The sequence below is a fragment of the Lepisosteus platostomus genome, chromosome 22, assembly GCF_059453375.1.
Source record: "Lepisosteus platostomus isolate fLepPlt1 chromosome 22, fLepPlt1.hap1, whole genome shotgun sequence".
In the NCBI taxonomy this organism is placed as follows: domain Eukaryota; kingdom Metazoa; phylum Chordata; class Actinopteri; order Semionotiformes; family Lepisosteidae; genus Lepisosteus; species Lepisosteus platostomus.
In genome coordinates this window covers 9,651,974-9,679,901 of record NC_142632.1, presented here as the reverse complement: position 1 = coordinate 9,679,901, position 27,928 = coordinate 9,651,974, and the positions used below count along the sequence as shown (strand labels likewise).

The 27,928-nt window shown below is 44.9% G+C and overlaps 2 protein-coding genes across 3 annotated transcripts; one reads left to right on the top strand and one right to left on the bottom strand.

The window, feature by feature from the left end:
- Positions 1 to 84: 84 nt before the first annotated feature.
- On the bottom strand, positions 85 to 2,877 carry slc46a1 (solute carrier family 46 member 1). The gene is made up of 3 exons (XM_088616605.1): positions 2,529 to 2,877; positions 1,441 to 1,524; positions 85 to 245 (listed from the first exon to the last, which is right to left on the bottom strand). The coding sequence occupies exons 1-3, from the start codon at positions 2,875 to 2,877 to the stop codon at positions 85 to 87; spliced, it is 594 nt and encodes a 197-aa protein (XP_088472731.1).
- slc13a2 (solute carrier family 13 member 2) lies at positions 2,750 to 24,243 on the top strand. Of its 2 annotated transcripts, XM_088616241.1 has the most exons (13): positions 2,750 to 2,928; positions 3,896 to 4,145; positions 13,904 to 14,032; positions 14,678 to 14,814; positions 15,132 to 15,364; positions 16,247 to 16,436; positions 16,752 to 16,874; positions 17,528 to 17,740; positions 18,252 to 18,355; positions 19,890 to 20,002; positions 20,558 to 20,719; positions 21,887 to 22,024; positions 23,180 to 24,243. In XM_088616241.1, exons 1-13 carry the CDS (start codon positions 2,876 to 2,878, stop codon positions 23,309 to 23,311), a joined length of 1,977 nt encoding a protein of 658 aa, XP_088472367.1. In that variant the 5' UTR covers positions 2,750 to 2,875; the 3' UTR covers positions 23,312 to 24,243. The 2 variants fall into 2 exon arrangements, with proteins under 2 accessions (XP_088472367.1, XP_088472366.1); XM_088616240.1 differs by lacking the exons at positions 2,750 to 2,928; positions 3,896 to 4,145 and adding an exon at positions 9,915 to 10,206.
- The last annotated feature ends 3,685 nt before the right edge of the window (positions 24,244 to 27,928 follow it).

Genomic DNA, 27,928 nt, shown 5'->3' with positions numbered 1-27,928 from the left:
TTCCTGGAATCCCACTTTGTTGATTTAGGAATAAGACAAATAAAGAGCGCGGAGCTCAATTCAGGCCATGGGACCTGACGCATCCTACCCGATGATGGCAGCGGGGACGAGGAGCAGGCCCGCTCCAAACAGGAAGGGGAATCCTTTCAGGAAGTGCAGTGTGGCGGGATAAAGAGAGTTAAAGACCCCGTTGGACACCAGCATGCACAGGCTCTCCACGCAGGCCACCAGCGCAAACAGAGCCCCTAGCCAGAACACACAGAGCAGAAGGAATCACACACCCGGCTACGGCACTCATGTACAGCCCTGGGGTAAAACTACCACTCTGTTCCAGCCTGTTTTGCTGCTGCTGCTATCTCTTAATTTATCACTTAAACTTAACGCTACTCTTTTCGAGAAAAGGTATGTTTAATGACCACAGAGTCAGGACCTCGGTTTTACATCTCATCCAAAGGACCGTGCCTTTTTTCCACAGTATAGCATCCCTATCACTATACCGGGGCATTAGGATCCACACAGACTGCAGGGTGAGTGCCCCCTACTGGCCCCACCAACACTCTTCCAGCAGCAACCTTAGCTTTCCCTGGAGGTCTCCCATCCAGGTACTGGCCAGGCTCACACCTGCTGGGCTTCAGTGGGCTGCCAGTGGTGAGCTACAGGGTGATATGGGTGCTGGCTAATGAAAACCATCAGGTGTCTGGTCCTCCTGCCTTAAACCATTATCTGCCCAGGTTACTTGAGGACCAGGGTTTTACTTTTGATTCTGAATGGTAAAGCAATGAAGAAATGAGTCCCTAATGAATCCAAGATGTGACACTATCTTCAAGAAAGATAACAGTTAACTACAGTTGGTGCCACTTTTATTTTCTATTTATACAGCCGCTCTGTGTAACAAGACATTCATCTCTTGCCAGATACTGTTTTGTAATGTTCAGGGGGACCTTGGAGTTTAGACCTCACAGAGAAAGCTGTGCCTGGAATAAGAGTCCAGGCAATGCCACGATCCTTGATCTTTCCTGAAAATAAGATCCATGTGCTCGCACTTTGATTATCATTAACTTAAATCATTTTATAGGTTTACATTTGTCGATCAGCAGCACTTTTTTCTAGTTTTGCACAAGGTAGCCAGAATCCGTGCTCTGGCTGAGCCCAAATTTGAGAGCAGAAGATCTTTGGGACATAACCAGATTTAGTGGACCAGTGTCACTCACTGTGTCAGCAGGCACTTTACCAATAAGTACCGACCCGAAATCCATCCTCCCCAACAAACGAGCTGGTGGTACACCCAACCATTTTGGAAGCACGCCATACAATCTCGTCTTCCAGTCACTTTTTTTATGATGTCAGTTTCAGAGAGTGGAAATCAAACCATGTGACAAGAGACTGTCCAAGGTGGACACAGTCCCTGCGAGAGGACAAAGAACGACGACTCCTACTCACCTTGCTCGGACACATCCACCAGCTTGGACATCTTGGACCGAAGGACAGGGGTCATTGCCATGGACAGTAAGGAGATGGCATAGCCTGAGGAAAAAAACAGCAGAACAAAAGGCAGACTGAGCAGGCCACATCACAAACTGGAACAGTTTGTTGCCACTTCCTTCATAGCGATGCCAGGGATATAAATGTAAACTGAGCTGTTAAGTTTCTTGGTAAAAAGTTGCAAAAATACAACGCTAGCTTGGTTTGTAGGACCCAGGAACAAGGAAGGACAGACTGCTGAAAGCCAAGACCAATGGCCACCCATTTTAACAGGTTCTATGCATTTAGAGGTCCACTAGAGAGCAGTGCTACAGCAGTGGTCAGTGGGAAGAAAGACTGCTACATTGGTACTAAATTTACACCTACTTAAACGACACCACACTGACTCTCAGAAGCACCTGCTGAACATCACTGTTTCGTACCGGGTACATGTGTCAGTGTTCAGCCTCTGAACATCATTCCGTTAACCATTCTGGGCTGTGAAAACACAAGAGAACTGACTCAGTTCCTAACTCGCTGGCCTAATCTCCTCAAGTCAGCCGCTGTGCCCAGATATCAGCAGGAAGGAGACCCAGCTCTAGGCATGAGAGCTCCGTTTTCTTTTTCTGAAAGGAATGCTGAGCCAGAGGTCCCTCCACTCTCCCCTCAGACTTTTCCTTCTAATTCACAAACGTGCCTGACTTATTCCGGGTGAGCGATCTCAACACATTCTTCTCCAGCAGTCTAAAAATGCCAAGAAAGCCTCTCCTCACAAGACAGACAGGTGAAATATGGTAGGACGTATGTTTTCTTAGGCCTCGGGGGGTTACCTGCAATCATTAACTAAACACTGAATGGGCAAAGTTCTCTGGATTTGAAAAAAGAAAACAAGTCATCTGAAAAGACTTGTTAGCGAATTCCTTGAAGAAAGAAATGGAGTCGTCTTGCACACTGGTATGCGTGACTCAAGTATTCCCAACCGAAGGAGTCAATCAATCATGTCTCGACCAATTGAAAGAGCCAAGGCCCGAGTGAACTGGTCAACTGAAAGACCACGTGCCCCCTACCTGTGAACATGAGCGTGGTGGTGCCGGCCACAGCGATGACCACCAGACTGGCCATATTGGAAGCCAGGCCAATGACGGCGATCCAGGAGTCCTCCAGGCACCACTGCAGGGCCCGCAGCCCCAGCAGGCTGGTGAGGGAGCTCAAGTACTGGGCGGCCGAGCCGTAGCCTATCAGCACCGGGCCCCAGCACAGGGGGGCGCTCAGCTCGTATATCACGTACAGGCCCCGGCTCCCGAAGTGGACCGTGACCACGACGAAGAAGGACAGGAGGTACAGCCACAGCCTGCTCCGGCGGCCACCCCCCCCGGCTGCGGCGCACAGCCGCCCCACCGCCCGGTAGTGCTCCATGGAGAAGAGCCGGGCGCCTGGGTCCGGGCGCACCGACTCGGGCACGAAGAGGTAGGCGTAGAGGGCCGCCGCCATGGCTGTGGCCAGCACGAGCCAGAAGGGGTTAATATACCTGGGGAGTAAGCAAACGGCGGATTTCAGTTCCTTTACTGACGTTCGAGGGTGCCTGGAGGACCTACGCCATTGTGTATAATGGGCATTTGCTTTTTAAAGGCAAGCACCCTGGATATAAACCTGCAGTTAACTGGGGAGCACATGGTAAAGACCAAGCCCCCCTGCCTTCTTATTTGGAAAATCTCTCACTTGGAAACAAAATATGCTAAAATGAATTTGTGCAGACATTAACGGGGGACCAGGCCGTGTCAGCATTTACAAACCCATCGCCCTGCCACTCACAACTCGCAACTAGCAGCCCACTGATGCTAAGCAGGTGGGAGCCTGGTCAGTACCTGGATGGGAAACCTCCTGGGAAAAACTAAGGTTGCTGCTGGAAGAGGTGTTAGTGGGGCCAGCAGGGGGCGCTCACCCTGCAGTCCGTGCGGGTCCTAATGGCCCAGTATAGTGACTGTGCAAAGGTGCCGTCCATCGGATGAAAAGTAAAACTGAGGTCCTGACTCTCTGTGGTCATTAAACATCGCAGGGTGTTTCTCGAGAAGAGTAGGGGTGTTACCCTGGTGTCCTGGCCAACTTTCCCCCTGGCCTTTACCAATCATGGCCTCCTAATAATCCCCATCTCTGAACTGGCTTCATCACTCTGCTCTCCTCCCCACTGAGAGCTGGTGTGTGGGGAGAGGACTGGTGCATCATCCAGGTGGGGCTGCACACTGGTGGAGGTGGAGGGGATCCCCATTACCCGTAAAGCGCTTTGAGTGGAGTGTCCAGAAAAGCGCTATATTAGTGTAATGAATAATAATAATTATTATTATATTTCCCGTATTTAAGGACTAGCACAGTAAAACAGAAGCTAACTCCCAGGTTACACTGCTACAAGCTCTGTGTGGATGTGTGCTGATTTCAGGCCTAAGGACTTGTTGTTTTGGTTGATGAAGATGGTACCCTTGCGCCAGGCGCCACTGGCCCCCCACGACGCTGGCCAGCATGCCCGCCACCCCGATGCAGGCCTCCAGCACGGCCACGCGGAAGGTGCGGGAGCGCGCGTCGCTGACGTCCGCCACGTAGGCGAAGCAGGCGGCGAGGACGGCGTTGAAGTCTCCGCTGAGCCCGCTGAGGAGGCGCCCCAGGAGGAACCAGGCCACGGGCAGCCGCAGGTACATCACCAGCAGGTAGACGCCGGCCTGCAGGGCCAGGGCCAGGCTGGGCAGCATCAGCACCGGCCGGCGGCCCGCCCTGTCGCTCCAGGAGCCCATGAGCGTGGCGGTGAAGACCCCCACCACAAAGCCCCCCAGGCTGATGTACAGGTTCCAGTGGGCCGTGAGGGTCTCCACCTCCTGGCATGACAATGACAGGGATGGAAATTATTCCCGATCTATAGCATTCATCCGTCCATTTACAAACTCCTTCCTCCCATTCAGGGTCGGCAGGGAGCCAGAGCAAACACTGGCCGCCTGTCCCTCTTAGAGCAGAAAGACAAACATTCATACCAGGGCCTTCTTTCCCAGAAGCCAATGAACCCACCTGAATGTCTTTGGACTGTGGGAGGAAACTGAAGCACTCAGATAACACCCACACAAAACCTAGGAGAACATACTAGCTCCACACAGACAGTACCGCAGGTCTGGAATTGGACCCAGGGCATCAGCGACGCAAGGTAGACATTGCGTCAGCCTGCGCCCCCTCCCCCTAATCCATGAGCAGTTTCAGAATTTGCACCACGCAAAATGAGCTGCAGGGCTAGATCGTGGACTGCAAAGATATTTAATTAAAAACCGGCGGTGAAATCAAACGCATAATAACATGCATAATAAAATTCGCTGCGTCGAATTTCGTGTTCGCCTTAAATGGCTTCGGTGACGTTCAAACGTAACAGAAAATGATCCAAATAACCTTCGTTTTGTAATACGGTGAAAAATAATCAAAAAAATATTTAAACTACTTAGTCTCTGAAACATCACGGGTCTAAACTACGACTGCGAAATCTCACATCTCATGCAGTATACGCAATATAACAGCACATAAAGTAGTGTATAGTAGCTGGTAGATTTATATTCTAAAATATAATTTACCTTTACTGTTTTGTAACTAGAGACGGTACTGTCCTGGTTGATTTTCACCCAAACTCTTTTCCAATCTTTGGAAACGTTAAAATGTTTCTGTGAATTGCAGGGACGAGAGCAAACTTTAAAATCGGCTCTGGCGCCGGAAAAAAATAAATTCACCGAGAGTGAGCCTTTCCCGAGAACTTCTCAATAAAACTGGCTAAATCTCAGAAAAGTCACGGGACGGTATAACGACGCGGTGCTTTACCGTCTGCAGAGTTTGCGGCCCAGAGTCGTTCCTGCAGCCGCCTTCTCGAGTTCCATTGTACCCGAGGTCCTCGCTAATGCGGTCCCATAGGTACTGCGTGCACAGCGGCGTCTGCAGGACCAAGGAGAAGGTGCACAGGAACAGTACGGGCTCCACGGTGACAGGTAGCCGGCAAGGAAAGGGTGGCCGCCCGCAGCGGCAGCAGCCACGGCCGTCCGTCACGGCCACGACCGGCGCCAGCTCGGAAACCGAGCCTGCGATCGGTGCGGGGCCGGCCGGGGCCTGCGTCCCGGGGTCGTCGGGGAGAATCGCGTCCGTGTCCGCGGAGTCGTCCATCACTCCCTCCCGAGTCTGCGGAATCTGCAGCGCTGCATTGGACGCCAGCCGCAAGCAGCGAGTTCATAGTCCCGTATCTCTTCGCTTTCATTTATCGGGCTGTACTGGCTAACGGTATATACGGTTAGTCCTTCAGCCGTACTTCCTCAAATGGAGGGGTTTAAGTTAGCAAAAAGCAATACGGAGCTGTCGATTTGTTTTGCGTCAGCCGAACAATAACCCTGCAATTGAAATAATAATGCATTAATTGTGAGGAAGGTGCTTGTTGACTGGTAAGGGTTTTTCGGCAGCCCAGAGACAGAGAGCACAGGGCAAGATCACACTACTACCCATCTGGCTGCTAGCTGCTAATTGATGCCAGGACCTCATCCAGCTGTTTCTTGAAAGAAGCCTCATCTGTATGGCTGGATAGCTTGTTCCACGCTCTCACCACTCTTTGTGTAAAGACGTTTTGGGGGGGGCCTGGAAAAAAGGTTGCTAGTGCTGCATTGGAAGGCTTCATATTCCCACTCCTGGCATGCCCTGATATTGTTTAGAAGGAGCTCTTGCCAGCTGGGAGCTCCAGTGCTAGTAAGGGTGAAGGAGAACTGAAGCCCAGCTCCTGACACAGTCCAAGCCTTCCTGCAGGGGGGGCTCCATTGCAGCTCTTTAATCTTCTAGGGTTCCTGAGTTAGAGGGGGCAGCGCAGGGAGGAATGGGCATCTCCTTCCAGTGTTATTGGTGCACTCTGTTTCACAAAAGGATCAAACATATTCTTACAACAGGAAACATATTTTGCGGTTTTATCAGGCAGTTTCATTTTGTATTAATAGTAATAATAACAACATGCTAAACAAAATAATAAAAAAACAAAACAATGAATGCCATCTAGCCTGATCTTATTTTTGTTGGTAGAGGGCGGTTCGCCACTTTGTGAAGCAACGTCTCTGTGTGTCATGTGCACTTCCTTCGCTTGTCAGATTGTACCTTCTGCTGAGGTTTCAGTAAATCTCAAGTGTGATAACAGAGTACCAGACAATCGCTGTGCTCAGGTAACTCTTATCAGGTGCAGTGTCATCTGTGAGTGCCAGGAATTGCACAAGTGAATAGCAGATATGGAATAGGGTCTCTCTGAAGATCTACGGAGGTTGCTATTAATATCTAAGTAATATCTTGTTGAGCACTGGCCAAACAAACAGGCAAGTCAATTTCTGTACTATTATATTACTTGGTCTGTGGGGGCAGAGTTTTTATTTGAGTTTACACAGGACAGGACTTTGTGCCAAAAGGCTATTGTATAATTATAAACCAAGTTAGTGGTATGGAGTGTAGATGTGTTCTTAATAGTGCCTTCTGAAATGCTGACAGCTTACGCAATTTGGCATTTTAAAGACCTCGTTGAAGGAACTGAAGGGATTTTTTTTATTTTTTGCAAATTGCAGCAAAGTGGAACTGATAAGGTTAAGAGCTTTTTCCTACGTTTCATTCCTCTTCATCACAAGGGCAAGTCAGAATAAATGGGGATCTGTCCTAATCTTGCTGTCGGGGACTAAGGCCGTCAAAACAAATGTCTAAGGTCAGTGTACCAAGACATTGGAGACCCCATCCTGCCTGAACTTCCCTGACTTGAATTTTGAGATTGGTGAGTAGGAGACAGGACATCTGCGTGCCTAACAGCGGTAAAAAATACAGCCCATCCAGCCCTTTTTGTAGTTTAATAAACCAGCGTGTTTATTGAAGGGAGCCAGGCTGTTGGCAGCTGGGTACATGTCTGGGTAGCTAGTTCCATATTCCAGCAACACTTCCCATTAAGACATGCCTCCTGTTCTCAGTTTTTAATGCACTCCAGCATAGTTTCCATTTGTGTCCTTCTGGTTCATGTTTCTCTGATCATAGAAGCTGAATTACTGGTATGAGGTCCCCTTGAAATTTTCTCCTGTCAGTACATCACTGACTTCCAAAATTGTCTAACAGGCATCAGTCAATCAAAAGGCAAACGACTTCTGTTTAAAGGAAATGAAAGCTTATGACAGGAGGCAGTAACTGCTGTCTGGCAAACAAATTCATACACAACGTTCTCACTCAAAGTATCGGCTTTGCTATTTCTCAACATGCAAGGGGATATTGAGAATAACCAGAGGTGAAAAGCACAAGTACACACATTCCCTGGATACACAGGGACCTCTTGAAGCCTTGTTTGCTGTGTGCTTGCTGTTAAAGGAATCATGCTCTTGATAATATACCTTTCCATGCTGGTGACAGACAAACACTACGTCTTGCTATTTAGTGAGTAACTTGTTCTTTGCCCTCATTTGTACATTTCATTATATTGCCAATATTTATTATGTTATACTTTAGAACATTCCCTCCTCATTTCCTAAGAATTAATGTCACTATTCATTGTATTATTAATAATTGCTGAATTTGCATTTTATCTTTTGATAAGGTGCATTTTAATTCCTACCCTTTTAAGGATAACTCTTTAAGATCATGTAAATATATCATAGTGAGTCCTTGAACCTGGTCATAAAGATAAGCTACCAGTTGGACACTTTTAACCCTGTAGTTACATTTTATAATTTTATGCTTCTCTGGAGAATCAGTTCAGATTAGTTTGATATCTTACAACCCTGGGAACAAAGACCTGAACATTTCTTTTTTGTAAAGGGCCAGTTTACTTATATCTTTTTTTCTTGCGGTTCTCTTCCTGTCAAGATTTAGGTTTTGTGTTACAACGCATCTGAGTCAAAAAGGGACAGTTCTGCTGCACCCTGCTTTGAGATACGAATCAGTATGGCCCATTAATAAAAGAAAACAACTTGTTATCAAGAAGGAGCCTGAAAGATGCGTTGTAGCAGAGGTAACTGAATGGGTTCTGCCTTTATCTTTGTGTCAGCTGTTATATCAGATTTCACCCTCCTGTCTGTAACTCTGCCAGTGGACATTGAGTAACTGTTTTAAAAAATAACCCAGGACAGGGGTTTAAAAAAACATCAGACAGTGCTGTGACAACACAACCAACTGACCCATTCCTTACAAAGGGCATTTTAAGGCCTTTTTATCTTTGATCTGAGCTTTTTAAAAGTTTCTTAATTACTGGTTGTAGTTTGATTCTGAAGTTTTAAGCTTGATGACAGTTATGAGGTACAGTAACAGAGATGCACTAATTAATAGTGTTTGTTCTATTTGTTTTTTAAAAAAATAATGATCCCGGTTTCATATTAAGTCAAACTTGCGTTATAGGTTACCTATTAATACTAAAATCAATGTAATCATTATTCCTCAGGGTTTCTAACTTTGTCTTGCAGTTCTTGCAATTTATTTTAAAATACACTGAAACCTTTAGCCAAAAGAAGATGTGTATGTACTGTACATCTCATGTTTGTAAAACAGACCTGACTGTTCTTTCCACATTTAAGCCGCCTCAAGTTAAATGTTTATTTCTGTAGAAGAAAAAAATCAATATTAAAAAGGCAACAATTTCAAAAACCTCAAAGTGAAAAGTAGACTTTTATTTCTCATTAATTTAATCAAGCACTCTTAGTTATAATATAACAGAGCAAAAGAGCCTTGCTCAGGCTGTTAATTGCCACAGCAAAAGTGTCTCTGTTGTGAATTTCTTTTAATTTAATTCAATTTTTGTTTATTTTTATGGTAACTGCTGTTTTGTGCCTAAAGACTAGCATATTCAGGGTATTAGCCAACATAAAAATGGATTTTTCTCTGACTGACTGAATTTCGATTACAACTTAGAGTTTTCTGAGCATTGCTGCTTTAAAGCAAGGCATTATGGAGCATGCAGTACAGAACACTGCTGCTGTGGCTCATATGTAGATACCCATTTGTATGTTTCCAGGGAGTTCATGTCAAAGATGAAGTCTGCAAAATGTCTTTCTGTCGGGTCCCTCTCAGTATTAGATTTTGTCTTTTTTTTCCACCACCCTGGGCCTGATTTGTTTTATGATCACAGGCCAAATCTTTCACACCTGTAGCTTTGAGCGCTTCAATACTTCATCGTCCGCACACCAGACAGTTTTGATCAAAGCCGCGTTTTCTTTTTGTGTGTTTTTTTGGTTTTGTTTGGAAGCACAAATTGGATAATGGCGTTGGACACCTCTTTGCCTTGCAGGCAGTTTCTTGGACCTCAGGGCTTGAATAGTTAAACACTTTCAAACCATTTCCATTACTAGGACTTATCTGAAGAGCTATAAAGGTGTGTTGTCTCTGAGTGTTCTCTCCCTCTCTCTCATCTTTTTCAGCCTGAAGGAAAAAAAAAATTGCAGCCTCCCCTAATTCCTTGGTTAATGTTTACTTCTCCTGCTATATAATATAAACTTGCATCTTTGCTTCCTGGCTTTCTTTTCCTAATGGATCTCAGGTCCCACTGAGCTAATTAAACAGTATTTTATCTCTTCCCTTTTCCTCTCACTTTGGTCTGCATATCTTGCTTTGTTTTATACTCACAATCGCTTTTGAGCAAACACAGTCATGTCTACCTTTTGGAGCTGGATATGGGCTCATCGGAACTACCTGATCATCTTCCTCACACCTCTGCTGTTGCTGCCTCTGCCTCTGGTGATTCCGACCAAGGTAAGACCCTTGAGTACTGTTGCTCCAGTTTGTTCACATCTCTGTGGCTCAGGATCTGCGCCTGTGGCTGCAAGGTTGCCGGTTCAAATCCCGCAGCCGGCAGAGGAATCCTACTCCGTTGGGCCCCTGAGCAAGGCCCTTCACCCCAGCTGCTCCAGGGGTGCTGTATAAATGGCTGACCCGGCGCTCTGACCCCAAGCTTCTCTCCCTGTCTATGTGTCTCATGGAGAGCAAGCTGGGGTATGTGAGAAGACGGAATTCCTCATGCAAGAAATTGTATATGGCTAATCAAGCAACATTATTACATTATAATAATTATCTTCTGTGCTCAGCTCTCTCCGGTTTGTCCGGGCAGCCGGTCAACTGGAAAGCTGCGTGACCTGGTGTGTGCTGGGATTGGGAAAGGTGTCTTAAAAACTCATTGCTTTGCACAGGGGGGCGAACTCGCAGTGCGTTAGACCCTCGGTTTTTCTTAAATGCATCTGCTTAGTCCTGCATTCCAAAGGCTCCTTCTTCCCAGGCTAAACTGGCATCAGACTGCGCCACTGGCTTTTCACCTCGATGGGAATTCTAGTTCACGATTCCTAAGGAATCCCAGGAGAGTGACCGCTTTTCAGTTTTCAGAGCAGAGTGTTTTCATAAAAAAGTAAATAACAATCGCTTTCTCTCTTAGGTTACAAGCAGAGAGGTTTAGCAAATACCGACAAGCAATTTATGACGCCATTGAGACCTGATTTTAATGATAACAGATGAAAGCAATCTTTTTGTGTGGATTATTACCTGTTTATTGTGTTTTTGCTGATAGTATGTCCGTACGTAACCTCACGTCTAAACTGGCATAATGTAAATAGTTCGTTATGTAGAAAAATGTTATTGTAAAATGAAAGTTGAAAGCAACAAATGATTTTGCATTCTACTAAATAAGTCAAAAAAGTAAATGACAATAAGGCAGTTAATAGTAAATGCCTTAAGGGAAGAAACATGTTCGTTTTCATATTTGAAATGGCTAAATGCCATAATCAGAATCCAGCACCACCAATATGCAAATCTGTAGAGGTGACTAGACAAACTGCTTAATTTCTTAAAGCAATGAGAAAAATTTGTTGTGGAGTCATTTACTAGGAATCAGGGAGATGACGAGATGTTGTTTGCTGTTGTGACCTATGCTTTACAACTTATTCATAAAGTTAACAGCAACACAAAGCCCAAGGTCTGTTGTTATGACACATACTGTATAAAATAAATGTATTCTAACTGTTTCTCATCCTCAATATAACTATTGCGCTAGTGTAATTACTTTTCAAATTCATCTTCCTTGTGTGAGGACATCCAGATGATTCACTCTCTTCCCAGGAATTTCAGTAGAAATGAGGTACTGAATGAGGTATTCAAAATTCAGTATATATGTTTTGATTAATGCACAGTCACATCACAAAAAAGCTACTCCTTCTGCAAAAATCATGTTTCTGAAACTCACATTAAGAGCACAAGAAGTACATTCTATATCTAGGGATTTTGACAATTTCCCCATGTAAAAGACACTTAAGATATTTTTTTTTAAATAAAAGAAAAAAAAAGTTTGCCAGAGCTAGTATAACAGGAACTTTCATGTTATCAATAATAAATAATGAATTTATAAGCATTGATTTTTGACTTAGCTGTAATGTAACCTGTTCACCAGTGGAACGGCTAAATTGATTTCAGTCACATTAGTTTTACAGCCTAGAGTTCGAACATAAGAAAAGTTCTGACACGAAGAGGTTGTTTTCTTGCTATTAGCTGCAGTGTTGAGGAGTGTCTCAGCTCACAAGTGGCAGGTTATGGGTTCAAAACCTGGATGAGGACAGCTGCTGAACACTTGAGCAGAATTCTCCAATTCCTCCTGTAAAGCACGCAGCTGTATAAATGGACACAAATGTTAATCACTTAAATTAAAAGCATCAGACAAATAGGTTAACAATACCTAAGTGATTAGAGGATCTAATCTAATACAGCCCATTTGTGTGTCAGCTTCAGCAGTTCCAGACCATGTACAAACACCTCCTAGTCCTCAATGCACCTGGTACTTCTGTTCAGGTTTCTTCTTATTGCCTGAAGAAATTCATAGAGTCAATGGGGAGAATGACAACAGCCCTTGTTTTGAAAAAGTCCAGGTCAGTGCAGCTGTGTCCTTTTATTCATATTTCACTGCTGGTTCTGAAAAAGTGCATTGCATAGACTGGCAGAAATTAATTGAATCGGGTCCCTTCATTCTCCTCTGTACAAAACTTAAAAGGTTCAGTCTTTTAGCCTGTGACGGTAGGACATTCCTATGGAGCTGGGAATATGTCTGTTTGTTCTTCTCTGGATGGTTCCAGAGGAGCCATGTTCAAAATGAGGTTTTACTAATTTTGCTCTAATATAATAGACTTTAATTTAAATTCTGCACTTTTATCTAAATATCCAAACATTCAGACAGCCTTTTTATTATTTCTCCACATTTTGTAACAAGTGACAGTGATGTTAACATAAACACTAAAGTCTTTTCCAAAAATAGCTTCTTGAAACTCTGTATTTCCCATCTTGTGTCGTTTGTTTTTGTTACAGTACCTTTAGCACTCAGTGCCTTTGCATTTGCACTTGTGTACATTAAATGTGGCCAGCCAGTTGTTTGCCCAATATTCGATCTTGTTTAGATCTGTTTGAATTTCCTTTACAGTTTCTACTTGGTTAATTCTCCTATTTTGGTATCATCTCCAAACATGGCTAGTTTACCTAGTTAAAATCTTGCTCTTTATGATAAATTTAGAAGACCAGTGGTCCTAATATGGATCCCTGTTGTACTCCACTAATTATGATATCCCAGAGGGAGCATTCGCTCTTGATCTGTACTCTCTGTTTGCTATCCATTAACCAGTTCTTAATCCAGATAACTCAGAGTCTCCTTCCCTTTTCTAGACCTGTGGAAACAAATACTACACAGTGTCCCCTCTTCTGTTAACAAAAAAAAAACATACATCTGTATCAGAAAACCAGCCAGCCATGACGCTGAGAAAATGTTTATTTTTGTTGGCCATGTCATACTCCTTGCATGCAGCACAGGACAGCATCGTCTCAAACTTTGTCAATGAGCCACGTCAACAAAGGGCGTTGTCTCCCATCATCTGCTACATAAATAATCTCTGGAATATGAATGCATTGTTCACAGTAAATAGCCTGTTTAAAAACGAATTTAAGTCCCATGAATTTTGCTCGAGGAAAAGAAAACAGTGGGCACAGGAGCAATCCAGTTTTCTGTCTCGGTTTAATGGGATCCAATGTATTATAGCATTGCCCATGAAGGGCAGTATTTTGAACTGGCCGTTGCATTCTGAAAGCACCAGTAGGTGTGACTGCTGCTGTGACTATATTGACTTGGCTGTGTTGCCCAATCCCAGGATAAACCTTTGGTGCCCAAACAAACGAATTATATGAAATGTTTCTTACTCAGCAGAGACACCCCTGCTCACTGCTTTTATCAGGGCTGCTGCTGTACCCTGCAGACAGCATAACATATTTGATTAATGTCACAAAATCTAAATGGAATTTTCCTAAATCAAGGATGCTGCTTCTGCACATAGAGAACATTGCTTAGTGGTGGATGAGTCCTCTTGGGAGTGTTGAGCATTAGGCTGTTGAGGACAGGTCTGTGTGACTATGCTTGTCTCCGTGTTTCCAGGAGGCAAGCTGTGGGTTCGTGATCATCCTGATGGCTCTGTACTGGTGCACAGAGGCCCTTCCTCTCTCCGTCACTGCCCTGCTGCCCGTGGTGCTCTTCCCCATGATGGGCATCATGACGTCTTCCAATGTAAGACTCGGTCCCCCATTGTTTGTCTCGCGGTGTTGCCCGCTGAATCGTGGAGAAAGGGTTCGTGCTGATTAGCGCACGAGTCTGTTTTCAGCTCGTGGGAAAACATCGGCTTAAAATCCGCAGCAGGTACAACATGGATTTCCAGATACCAGGGTGCAGCTTAAGTCTGAATCCCTCTCTGTATCACGCTGACCTAAAGGGAAATTCATCTTCCATGTCTTGCATTTCCCACCCATTTACTACAGGTTCCATGTTACCAGTCAACCCCTCCTGCTCTGTGATGCCACGATGGTCAGTCTTTCGTTCACGCAGAAGTTGACTTTCTTTGAAAAACCTCATCCTTTGAAACATAGGATGAAAGCAATGTGGTCACAAATGAAGCTTGAATTCCGAAGACCCGAACACCTCACAATAGGTTGCTGTTCGTCTTTAATTCAAAAAAGAAAGGGGAAATCATATACAGTATGCAATCTGCGAATGCATCTATTGTATTTCACATTGATGCCATAGGAAATTATTCTAACAATAATTCAACAATAATTAGATTAGTTCACGTAGAATAATGTTAATATGAATGCTCATAGGGCAGTGTTACTGGAAGAGCGTATTGGAAGTCAGTCCTATTTCCCTCTTTGCCTGCAGGTGTGTGTCCAGTACCTGACAGACAGCAACATGCTGTTCATTGGGGGTCTGCTGGTGGCAATAGGTGTGGAACACAGGAACCTGCACAAGCGCATTGCCCTGCGAGTTCTGCTCGTCGTAGGAGTCAAGCCTGCCTTGTGAGCTCTCTTCCTGCATTTCCTATTAGCTGAGCGGCGCTGCTGCAGAAAGATATGTGTTTAAGTTTACCATAGTAAATTTCACGGTGTCTTTGCAGTTTTTTTACTGTGCATTCTATTTACTTTGCCATGGTTGCCCATAATCTGTATAGTGCTTTACCATACCACTGTGTGCTTTTCCATGATTTTGTCATGATTTCACTGCATGTTACTCTCCTTTACCATGGTATAAAACGGGAATCAGCCTGCGGAGCTCGTGTTTGGGCCAGGCATGATGGTTCGTGTCAGCCCGGTTTCTCTGTCTTTCTCGTGCGTAGACTCATGATGGGCTTCATGGGCACCACTGCCTTCCTGTCCATGTGGATCAGCAACACGGCCACCACCGCCATGATGGTGCCCATCGCGCAGGCCGTGCTGGAGCAGCTCAGCAACAGCGAGGCCGAGGCTGACCAGCTGGAGCTGCAGAACGGGCACGCCAACCACAGCTTCGAACCCGACGCCAAGACTGGCCTTCCGGCCGAGCACAAGGACGGCACAGAGGATGGCAAAGGTCAGGAGCTGGGCACTTCTGAACTACTACTACTACTACTACTACTACTACTACTACTACTACTACTACTACTACTAATAACTGCTTACACTTATACAGTGCTTTCCAGGACACTCCACTCAAAACGCTTTACAGCATCAGTGTGCAGCCCCACCTGGATGATGCACCAGTACTCTCCCCACACCCCAGCTCTCAGTGGGAAGGAGACCAGAAGGATAAAGCCAGTTCAGAGATGGGGATTATTAGGAGGCCATGATTGGTAAAGGCCAGGAGGAAATTTGGCCAGGACACCGGGGTTACACCCCTATTCTTTTTGAGAAATGCCCTGGGATTTTTAATGACCACAGAGAGTCAGGACCTCAGTTTGACGTCTCATCCAAAGTACGGCGTCTGTTTACAGTATAGTGTCCCCGTCACTATACTGGAGCATTAGGACCCACATGGACTGCAGGGTGAGCGCCTCCTACTGGTCCCACTAACACACCTCTCCCAGCAGCAACCTTAGCTTTTCCCAGGAGGTCTCCCATCCAGGTGCTGTAGTAGCCAGAAACAAAGGAAGGGGCTGTACATAGGACGTGCAGGGAGGAATTCATGGACAAAATCATTCTTTTACATTGAGTGTGCCCCCTTTTGTTGGCCAGTTAACCCACAAAAGCAATTCTATAAGAGCCCCCTCGTGGAGTGCCATCAATCCTGAGCTGCTGGAGCCACCTGTGAGGGAGGAGGCTGGCAGCAGTAGAACTGCAGGAAGCCAGAGACGTCGTTTGTGAAGGCGATGGGGGGGGGAATCGGGGCGATGGGGTGGATGGGAAGGACCTGGCAGGGAGTAGCCCCCCTTCTTGGGCCACAGGGCGGCCAGTGACCGCTGGTGCTTTCCGACAGGCACGTGCCCGGCGATGACCATGGAGGCGGGCGTCGACGCTGCCAGCGAGATGGCCAGCCGGCGGGCGGAGAAGTACGCCAACCTGTACAAAGGGATGAGCCTGAGCGTGTGCTACGCGGCCAGCATCGGGGGCACTGCCACGCTGACCGGCACCACCCCAAACCTCATCCTCAAGGGCCAGATTGACAAGTAAGCAATCGGGGAGTGCTTCGCAATGGGTTTCCCGTGGAATTACGGCACTAGATAAATGTTCGTGGGAACACGGGATCCAGTGCAGGAAAGGCAAAGAGCTGTGGCCTCCACATCACACAAGATATTGGGGTCACCCATGCCTTCCTTGTGTCCGGGACCGGAGCTGGCTGGGCCCCCAGACCTGGCGTACCCAGGGGGTACTTGTGTCTGAATAGAGGCCTCAGGATGGCGCCACCTGTAAATGCCGCTGTAGCTGTGAGAGCTCTGAGACCTGCCAGATCCCTTTCATGCGCCTTTGTCTTTCTGTTTCAGGATCTACCCCCAGAATGGAGACGTGATCAACTTCGCCAGCTGGTTTGGATTTGCTTTTCCGAACATGGTCCTCATGCTGTCTCTGTCGTGGGTCTGGCTCCAGTTCATTTATCTGGGCTTCAAGTAAGGTTCAGTTTTCCCTGCAGGCATCTTTTCAGAACCTCATTATCATTATTTATTTAGAAGGTGGGATGACAGTGAGGTGGTCAGCCCTGCTGCCTCACAGCTTTTGGGTTCTGGGATTGGTTTCAGAGTGAACCTCTTTCTGGGTGGAGTTTGCATGTTCCCCTTCTGTTTCCACGGGATTTCTTTTGGTTTCCTCCCACCTTCCAAAGACATGCTCAGTTAGTTGGTTGGTGTCCCAACAATTAACAGGTGTCCTGTCCAGAATAAAGTTCTGGCTTGGAGCCCTTTGCTTCTGTGACCCTCGCCACAGCAATAAGCAGCTTTCTGATTATGGGTTTACCGCTGTAAATATCCTGTTGGTTGAAGTTGAGCATATTTTTTATGCATAGCAGCCTCCAACAAAGTGCAGTTTATTTATACAAAAAGAATATGATGCAGTAGCATCTGTTGAGCGACCACATGCTTTGGCTAAAGAAGAATTGGCTTGTGTTTTCTAACCATTACAGAATGAAAGCAGGGGTACAGAAGCTTTGCTTTAGTCCTTTGCTGTCGGTCTTTCAGGGAAAGAGATGTCTGCCTTCACACAGAGTGATTGTTTTGCTTTCTCCTCCGTTTGCCACCCATTTGAATTCCCCGTTTGTCTGCCCCAGTCTCAAGCAGACGTTTGGCTGTGGTGGTAAAACTGCTGCGGACAAGCGGGCGTACCAGGTGATAAAGGATGAGTACAAGAAGCTGGGCAGAATGAACTTCTCCGAGGTGGCCATCCTGATTCTCTTCGTCACACTGGTGCTGCTCTGGTTCACAAGGGAACCCGGCTTTATACCTGGATGGGCCACGTATCTCTTCAACAAGAATGACGAGCAGTAAGTTCAGGAGGGGCCCTCCGGGTGCTCTCTCGGAATGCCTGTGGGCTAGAGAGGAAGGTGAACACCATGCTTGAAGGCTCCATTGGCTCGGCACTGCTTGTCTCTCAAATCGCCTTTGTGGCCTCCAAAGACACGCAGCTAGGCTACCTAGTGTCCCTAGGTAGTGTTTGGCTAAAGAAGAATTGGGTTGTGTTTTCTAACCATTACAGAATGAAAGCTGGTGTTACGCAATCTGGATTTGTTTTAGTTTCATGAAGATTCTGCAGCTGCAATGCCGTGTTCCCGAGTTTGTTGTGGAGTGCTGACAGCATTTTAACACTGAGATCAGGAAGCTTTTTTTTCACTCAAATGGTGGTGCCTCTGCCCTGGATTGGGCTGCTGTGAAAGCCTACCAATTAAGAGCTAATGAGGAAAGGAAATAGAGGGGCTGAATGTCCCCCTCCCATCTCTAATGTTTCTTCAAGTCTCTTCTGACTTCGATTCTTCTGTCTCTTCTGTCTGTGTGCAGGTTTGTCACTGATGGGACGGTGGCGATATTCATGTCCCTGCTGCTGTTTGTAATCCCATCGGAGCTCCCGGAGTTTTCTTTGTCCGGCAGCACAACGGATGGAGGTGAGGAACGCTGACCTTACGATTGGCAAGCACAGGCTGACTCACTGACCTGGAGTATCCCGCATTTTACCCAGACAGGACTGGGATTCTGTTCCCGTGTCGGATCAGAACATTGCATCAGGCTCCGTTCTAAAAGCCGAGCACCGACTTCAGCCTGAGAGACACTGAAAAGAGAGCACAATTCAATTCAATTCAGTTTAATTCAGTTCAAAACACTTTATTCATCCACTAGGGGGGCAATTAAAAAAAACAATTTTATTTGTTCCAAGCAAATCCTGGCTGTGGTTTAAGTGAGATATCTACCTTGCAGAAACCTAAGAAGTGCAACAGTAAGTGACATAGTGAATTTTATTCTAGTATTGGTATGATCATACCCAGCACATACCTGAGACTTGAATGGTCATGCTCAGTAACAAGTGATTAAGAGTTTTTGAATACTGATAGAAATTGATTAATTGAAAGGGACTGTTCCCAACTCAGAAACATACAAATGCCTCCTCGGCCACAGTAACTACTGTATATTTACTGGCCATTGTGCATTGAAGAAAGGATCCCTTTTGTACATCCTGATAACACATGGAAACCAACGCATTTGTCCTTTTCCTGCAGAACGTAGCTCAAAGGCTGCCAAAGATGCAGTCTGCTCTGCTAGCAGGAACTTGTGAAAAGGAAAGTGAATGAAACCGCTGAGAAAAATGCTAATCTTTTCCAGCAGCTAGTCTGGTTGTGCCTGCCTTCATCTAGATAATGTTGATAAAAGGCCATCACATCTGAGTAGCTGCCTCTACAGTCCAAGGTCAAGGCCATTTCTCACTCAGAAGCAGTGCTAGGGTTAGTACTTACTCAGATGTGCAGAGTGCACAGTCGTGTTTCTGTATTTTGTCAATAAAAGCCTCTGTCATTGTGATTAAACACCACAAGGTCAAGGTTCACAGGCTGAAAAGACTCAGAGGCACCACTGCACCTGAAACTGGAACTGAGGAAGTTGCACAGATTGAGGGCTGTGGTCTGCTGGGATGTCAAGTTGCAAAACATGCTTGGATTGCAGCTCGTTTGTGAAATTCCCACAACAGAACAAGCAGTTGTTGGCCTAAAAAAAAGCAAACTCACTTCCCCTTGACAAAAACAAGTTTGTAGTTTAATTTTTGAAGAATTAAATGATGTTACATTAGACAGAACTACTGTATATTTGATCCAGGAGGCTACCTACTGTAGACAGTTCTATTACTAAAAGAAGGTGAAAAAACTCAGGGAAACAAATAGAAACAAGATCTAGAAGTTTCTAGTTCTAGCCTTGGCTTGAATAGTTATTAGAACTATTCTCAATTCCGTCAAAAATATTCAACTGTTCAGTCCCACAAGGGAATATATTTTTGTTGCCTGTTGCCTGATGCACTTTGAAGATCAGAACAGAGAGATGCTGAAGGGGTTGTCTGGTGGGTCCACACGACCCTGATTGGAGCCCCGGTAGTGATCTCTCTCCGAGAATTCCAGGCTTCGGATCTCAGCCCGGTGCCGCCTGTGTTCCCTACAGGCAGGATCAAGGCTCCGAAGCCCCTGCTGATCTGGGAGGTGGTCCATGAGAAGATGCCCTGGAACATCATCCTGCTCCTGGGTGGCGGGTTCGCCCTGGCCAAGGGCAGCGAGGTAAAGTCCAAACACCCTCCCAAAATCCACTGAAGCCCGGCCATTAGGATACACTGATTTTTAAAATCTTGATACTGTCCAAAGACCTGAACAGGCATGATCACTCCCTGAGATGTAGCATCTAAGGGTACAGTGGTTAAAACAGCGCACTGGTCTTGATTCTCCATGCAAAACCTGAGCTGCACTGGTTTTCACAGAGGCTGAGTAAGGGACCTGGTTTCATCACCACAGTTCTTTCCTCTGTTGTTTGTGGATACACATCTTCCAAGTGAAGCCCTGCAAGGTTACAGTGTCTCTTAAGAGTAAGCAGTTGCTATGATTTATGTGACCGCCAATATTAATTAGCTCTGGCAGCTTCACAAATGTAGAAAGTAGAACCATTACAGCAGATGTCTGCCTGCATGAGAAGTCTCTTGAGGCCCTTCAGTGCCCTGTCGCTGTGTGCTCATCGATGGCTCATCAAGACTGGTCTACTCTCTCATGTCGTTAGAGAAGAGGCGCGTGGTAACTCTCTATGACGGAGGTTGTGTGTGCTGTGTTTCTGGCCGTGCTCAGGATTCGGGGTTGTCTAAGTGGCTGGGTCAGAGTCTCTCCCCGATGAAGGAGATCCCTGCGCCCGCCACGGCCATCCTGCTGTCCTTCCTGGTGAGCACCTTCACCGAATGCTCCAGCAACACCGCCACCACCACCCTCTTCCTGCCCATCCTGGCCTCCATGGTGAGTGCTGCCCCCTTGTGCTCAGCGTTAGAAACGCGCCAAAAACCCTACAGCAGTGGCCAGGCTTTCTAGAACTGGAACATATTAATTAGCTCTTTCAGCAGGCTCACAAGTAACGTAATAAGTAAGTGTTTTTGGTAAGAGTTTTCAGATTGGTGCCTTGGACTTGTATGTTTTATTTCCTGTGTTTTGTGTTTGTACTCAGTTGTGCCATATCTCTATTAGCTTTATCTTTAGAGAGTACAGAACGTTTGACACCACAGGCATTTAAGGAGTTCAAAGGAAATTTCAGTTCAGTAAGATACAGGGAAATAAATCTCCTGGAATTTACAGTTGATTTGAGTGGAAAGGTTGATATAACCTGTTCTGGAAAAGCCTGTTGAGAGGATGTCTTTGTTTCAGCAACACCGAGAATTTTTCAACTCTCTTCTATAATATCTCTAGGAATAGACTGAAACAGTTCAACAAAGATTGAGGGCAATATTACAGCCTCACTTGCATTTTTTCTCCAGATGATATTCTGTGGCTGAATGGATTTTAACACCAACCCAAGATAAAACAATATATTTTTTGTTTTATATTTATATTAAGTGCATATACATGTATTTGTATATTACACTTATTTAATCTTGTTTGTCATAGTAGAATTTCCTTGCATTTGTATAGTGCTTTTCAGGATCTCAAAGAACTTTACATATAGGAAAGACCCTAAATCACCCACCACTGTGTAAGTACACAGCAGATCAGGTGGAGGAGTGAGAAATTACTGCAGCAATTTAAATTTAAAGGAAACCAAATTGAGCAATCCCAAGGTGGAATTTAGCCAGGACAGCAGGATAAAAACCCCATACTCTCATGTGCATCACATTACATTAGTCATTACAGGGACTAGTGAGCAGGAAGGGCTGTTTCGTGTCACAATTCTCCCGAACTCTCGCTCTCTCACTCTCTCCCCATGGTGAGACCAGGGGTTTGCGACAACAATGGACCGCAAAGTACTTTCACAAAGTTCACAATTTTGTGCATAATTCGGAATTTGTTAAAGCTTTCAAGTAACCCCCTTCAAGCTACTTACTTGAAAACAAATGGTTGATTGATTCCTTGATAGAAGAACCTTGTGTCAGTTCCTGCAATGATTTTCCTGCATCCCCGCACCTCTCTCCCCAGGCCACAGCCATTCAGCTCAACCCTCTGTATGTCATGCTGCCCTGTACCATCTGTGCCTCCTTGGCCTTCATGCTGCCAGTGGCCACCCCACCCAATGCCATTGTCTTCTCCTACGGAAACCTCAAAGTCATAGACATGGTGAGTCTCCCTCTTCTTCTTCCGATGTATTGACAAATCTTTGTCAGTTGGTCTTAGTGCCAGTAACACTTTGTAACTGCGTGGCTAACACTGTATGGTTGGCACTAAAGGAGCTGTGGACTATTACAAATGGAAGTCTCTAGATTTTTGTTCATACCCTTGCAATTAAGCATTAGTAGCAGGCTACTACGAGGGTATCGACAGAATGTTCTCTTCCTGCATTTGGGATGAGAAGTAGTTTATGCATGCGTTTGTGTCCCCTTTACTCAGTTGTTATTGAAAATTCCTGAGATCTCACAATGGGAACAAAGAGAATTTAGGGGTAACACTAGCCTTAGCACACAGATATGACGCACATGCTTTGTAGGTAAGTTCTGTTTCCTATGACTTAAGGATGTGTAAGAACAGCATCTTTGCTCATAGAATTTTTCACCTGTGCGTTTTACAATGCGATGGGATTAAATTATCTTCGCCAGCACACTTCTTCGTTTCGCCTTCCCATCTTCCGAGAGACCTCCCCAGTGCTCTCCTTGTGTGTCCTAGGATCCTTGTTGCGATGATTACAGTTGGGAATCTTGGTTTTGGTGCGATTTTGATCCATTGTGTTCTCTTCACGGCCAATAGCTACTCAGTCCCAATTTCTCAATCTTGTCAATCTGTATTTGCCTATTTATTGATTTCGTTGGTTTCTGCTATGAATCACAGATGAGGGTTAGTGTACTAAGTGAAGCTTTCAGAGGTGTGTGCATTGCAGACTCTGTCACGCCCAGTACACCTAGAGGGCGCTCTACTTTCCTCCTGGTCCTAGTTCCCTGTGATTATTCTTGTCTTTCTGGTGTGTCTTGTTGTGTAGCCTATTTATTTCCTGCTTCTGCTCTGCTACTCGCTCAGCATTGACGTTCGGATGTCCTGAAACCCGCCTAGCACCAGGTCGCCCCTCGTCCGCTACCTGAGGGCACAGGTTTCTATACGGCATTTCCTGAACAGCTGAGCCCGGGCTGACCCCCATCTCACCGCTACGCATAGGGTCTTTTCGCTCTCCTGTCATTCCACGGTTCGTCCTTTCCGACATCCATGACAGACTCTTGGAAATGGGACCCTCGCTAATGGGTTGATATTTAACAGGGGTTTTTCAGTGGGTTCTTTTTTCCACAGGCAAAAGCTGGAGCTATGCTGAATGTAATAGGTGTCCTCTCAATAAACCTGGCCTTGAACACCTGGGGAACAGCCATCTTCCATCTGGACACGTTTCCCACTTGGGCAAACATGACAGACAACGCTCCCTGAGCCACACGCACTGTGAGGTGAGGGACAGGGACATAGAGAGATGGCAGAGGGAGGGGAGGAAGAGATCTGCGACTGGGGCCGGATTGTCCAAAACCACAGCCCTACCACAGGATCTTCATCATCATCATCACTGTCATCATCAGCACCCCCAAAGACTGGCTTCTCTCCTTCCCCAGTAGATAGAGCCGATTCTCTCTCGTGTTTCCAGCCTTCTCTAATACAGCAGGAAACCTCAAGCAAGTTCTTTCATCCCCCCGTGAAACAGCATCCACACAGAGGAAGAGAAAGAGGAACTTGACCAACTGAGATTCAGAACTTCTCGCCCTCCTCATTCACGCGGAGGGCTTGACCGATGTCAGGGGCTGTAATTCCACGGGCTGCGAAACACAATTCAGATAAATTAAATTAAGTTATATTATTTCTCATCAAACGAACACGTTTCTGAGAGCACGGCAAGCATTTTTTTTTACATTTTGTATCTTTACAGGGTTACCTTTGTGGTTTTGTTAATATCGAGAAATTGTTGTATGAATTACGTGTCTCCCTTCACATATGAGGATCAGGGATCAATTAGGATCTTTTAACATGGGGTTTTACAGCTTCATGGCATTTTGCAACGTTTTTCTCAGGAGCCTTCTTGCAATAATTTTGCATTGCATTGTCTCAGAAACTCAACGTGAAGACACTTTCTAGCTGAACGATATATGCAAGGCTGAAGTCTGTAGTAGTCTGAATAGAGAGAGCTCCCCTGTTTGGTTAACTCTTAAAAATGTAATCAGATATTTTTTTTTAAAAGCCAACAACATGTGTGTTGATTAATTAAAAAAAAAAATACTTTGACTAATTGTTTGTATGTCTAGTATATTGTAAATTAAACAAGCCTTTGACAAGCAGGTACTGTATATGCAATAAAGTATGTAGCATTTTTATTATATACTGTATATAGCAAAGGGCTGCTGTATAGAATTTATAATACTATTCATTTTCTTCTGAAGTTAAAGTTTAAATATATTCCACAGTATTTAATTGGAGTCATAGGTTAATGGGTTTATAAAACAGCTCATAAAAGAGATAAAAAAGCTACAACACTTCCTTGTTCAGCTTATTCAAAAAAAATTACTGTATAAGCATATCTTAACTATTGCTTAGTTTTCCATTTTTCCCCAGCTTTTTAACTAGTGTGTTATATTGTTTCATCTGGAATAAACAGCAGCAACAACGGATAATTACTTGTAACTGGGAACAGCCCCTCGATGCTTGCAGATCATGTGAAATATGTTTTAGCATGGCAGTCAGTATGTCAGGCACTATGCAGAGAGGTGTATTAATGATGTATTGGGATACAGTGCAGATCCTGGCCTAGAAGAGTTCTGGACGGTACATTCGTACCTTCCAGACACACATGCTTTGAAAGTCATCCACAAGGCTTGATCTGGTTAAGCAGTGCTGGCAACGTGACAGACTGCTGTAGTCATCCTTGTCTTGGAATTAAATTGGCTGTGCTGTTGTGTGTTGTGTGAGAAATACAAAACACTTCTGAAATGTCCCCGGGGGGAGTTTCGTGCTAGGAAAGAGCCATATTGCATCCCTTTGTTACAGAGTGTGATATTTGCTCCTCAGAATGACGATCCATCACATGTCTTCTGATAGTTTCCACCCACAGTTAAAAAAAACTCTTCAAAAAGCTGTTGAAATCAGACAGGTTAGCTGAAAGGTTACCAGCTCAGGTTTGCTTCTGCGCTGACAGACTAAATCTGCTTCTGTTCTGATCTTTATCTGTAATATAATTGAGGGTGAATAAATCCTGCTCTCTGCATTGTCTTTTTACCATAAACTGTGTGTGAGGATTTTAGCAATCAAGAGTTCAGTCCTTTTTTGAACAACGTGTTGATAAAACAATTTTGTAAGAACTCTTGAATATTCTATGAACTCGTGCTTTCTTTCAACTTCAAGTTTTACTTCAAGTAAAACACTAGGGGTTTGGAAATGTGTGGAGCTTCTTCAAAGCTTCTTTAAATCTCCAAAGGCCCTTTATCCTGTGTGTAACAAATATCAACAGATCACATTTTAGAAAGACACTGTGGTTGGTTTAAATTAAACCCACATAGACGAGGAGCTTCTCTTCTGCTTTATGTATTCAATGGTCCATGGTGCTTGAATTCATTTATAATTTTTGAAAAACCCTTTCTCCAAAGCAAAAAGGCACTAACTTGTTCTCAAGCTGTTCTTGTGATTGTTTATCAAGCGTGTTGAAGGATACATTGTCCTTGGAAATGAATAGAAATTAAATAAATCCACCATAACACTTTTACGTCATACAATGTAAATGACAAGAAATACACATCATTCCCAAGTTCTGCTCCATCTATACTAAAAACACTACTACGAATAATTACTAAACCACTGCTACATCATAAAGAAAAGTAGAAGACAGATAGACTTTTTATAGTCCACGTGGATATAAACCTTTCTTCTATCACTGAACACAAATCTCCTCCCAGCTGTAGGATTACATTTGGTGGACACTACTCGGGGTTTGTGATCTGGAGACTTAAGCTTTGAGGTATTCAAGAGGACAGAAGGCAAATCCTTTCAAAAACAGTAATTTTTTTTTTTAGAAAAATATTGAGGTTAGAAGGAAATGGATGCATTGAGTTTTTGAGTTTGGCCGAGTGAGAGAGAGGTCGCATGCTGGATTGGATTGCGGCTCTTAGCCTCCTGTATGAACTCCGGGTTGTGGCTGGGACATATCCCTGTCAATTCCCCCATCCTTCCCCTCCGGAGCAACTATTGTTTGGGAAGCAGGGGATGGCTCACTGCTCTGGATCGTGCCTGCAGACGCTGGACTAGGAAGAGGTGATTCTCACGGAGTGATGACCACAGGAGGAAAGGCTGGAGCTCAGAAGCAGGTGAGCCAGAGTTCATTTGGGGCTCTGCGGTAGGAGGGTGTCTGGGTCCTGTGTGCAGGGCTGTACTGTTCCATTCTGTCAGTGGTTCTGCCACCAGCTCAGACATCGCTGTAGGGGCCTCTGTATTGTTGGTATGGTTTCGTGGGTAAAGCTAAAACTGCAGAACTCTTTTCCAGTTCTCTGTATTTCATGAGCTCAGGAACATGCTCAGGAAAAGGGGGTACAGAAGAGTCATGCCCTTCAGAATAAAAGTCTAATTTTCTCAGTTGAAACAGCAAAAGTGATGCGCTCAACAATACACTATAGTCTTACATTTACCTACAGCATCAGTCATTGATGATAAATATACAAGTCGGTTGTTTCTTTGTTTTACACCATTATAAATAGGTGCAGGGAAAACTATACAAAAATAGGTTCAGTTTCTCTGCCATGTTGGATAAGTGGAAATTGTTACTGCATATATCTATAAAAGATCAGATTGAATTAACTACTACCAGATGGGCTAGGCCTTTTCTCATTTGTAACCTATCTTCAGTTCTTCATATACTGAAATCTGTGAATGGCTTAGTTTGGTCCTCACAAGGAAGCACCACAGGATAAAAACGAAATCCTGATTTTGTTAAGGACATGAGCATTGTCTTTCCCATCCTCTTGAGACATTAAGTGCAGGTACATCAGATTTTTCAGACGTTCGTTTTTGCTTACAATAGTCACAATCTTCATATACATTGACTTTGTTGTACAAAAGGAAAAGGTTTTTAGAATTATGTCTATATATTGTATAACAAGCTCTTCTTTAACAGAACTGGCATCAGTCTGTTCCTATAATTGAAATTCAACAAAACATTACCAGCTTTTGTAATGTTTTCTGATGTTTATGGTGACAGTAAATAAATGAATGCATTGGGGTCTTCCTTTCTCCAGTTTTTGATTCAATGTTTTCTTTAGTTTCCTTCTGTCTCCCTCTGTAGGCAGTTTCTCTACAGCACCCCCAATAAAGCAAGCAATAGGAAATATTTGTGAATTTTTGTTTGTTTGTTTAAAACAATTTTTATCCTTTAAACAGTCAGGAATGCAGACAAACACTAGCTAGCACTGGCCTGACAGTTAATTGTTTTCTTTCTGTAAATCTTGAGGAATTGATTGAACTATAGACGGTTTGCTAATGAAATAGGTTATCCCCGTATTTAATTTCAGAAGGCCAGCTGGGAACTTCATCAATATATCCACACCAGAGAGAGATGTCACTCATAGAGTGCCTATGAAATGAAAATGAGGTAGACAGGTCCCAATCATGCACGTCGGATTATGCCCATTCAAACTTCCACACAGTGACTGTAGACCTCGGCAGTGCACATATAACAGGGCTCATGCCCTGAGCCAGACGGGTGGGCCGGTCTCTTGGCGTGGTGGAGCTGTGTGTGCTCGGAGCCCACAAGCCACATGGATCAAATCCTGGCAGTGGCAGGAGCTTCCGCGCTCATGACACACACGTCAGAGGTAAAGGCTCAGGGTAAACGTCTTCAATGGGGCTTACCCCACTCCCCGAAGAAGCCAGCACGCAGCTTTTGGAGGTCAGGTTATCATACCAGTAGCTGCATTCGCAACTCGCACTCAACCCTGCAAAAAGACCCCTAAAATCCCTAACGAGGCTGCGTTCGCTTATCTTTTATAGGTTGAGAACCAAGAACATCTGCCGAGGAAATAT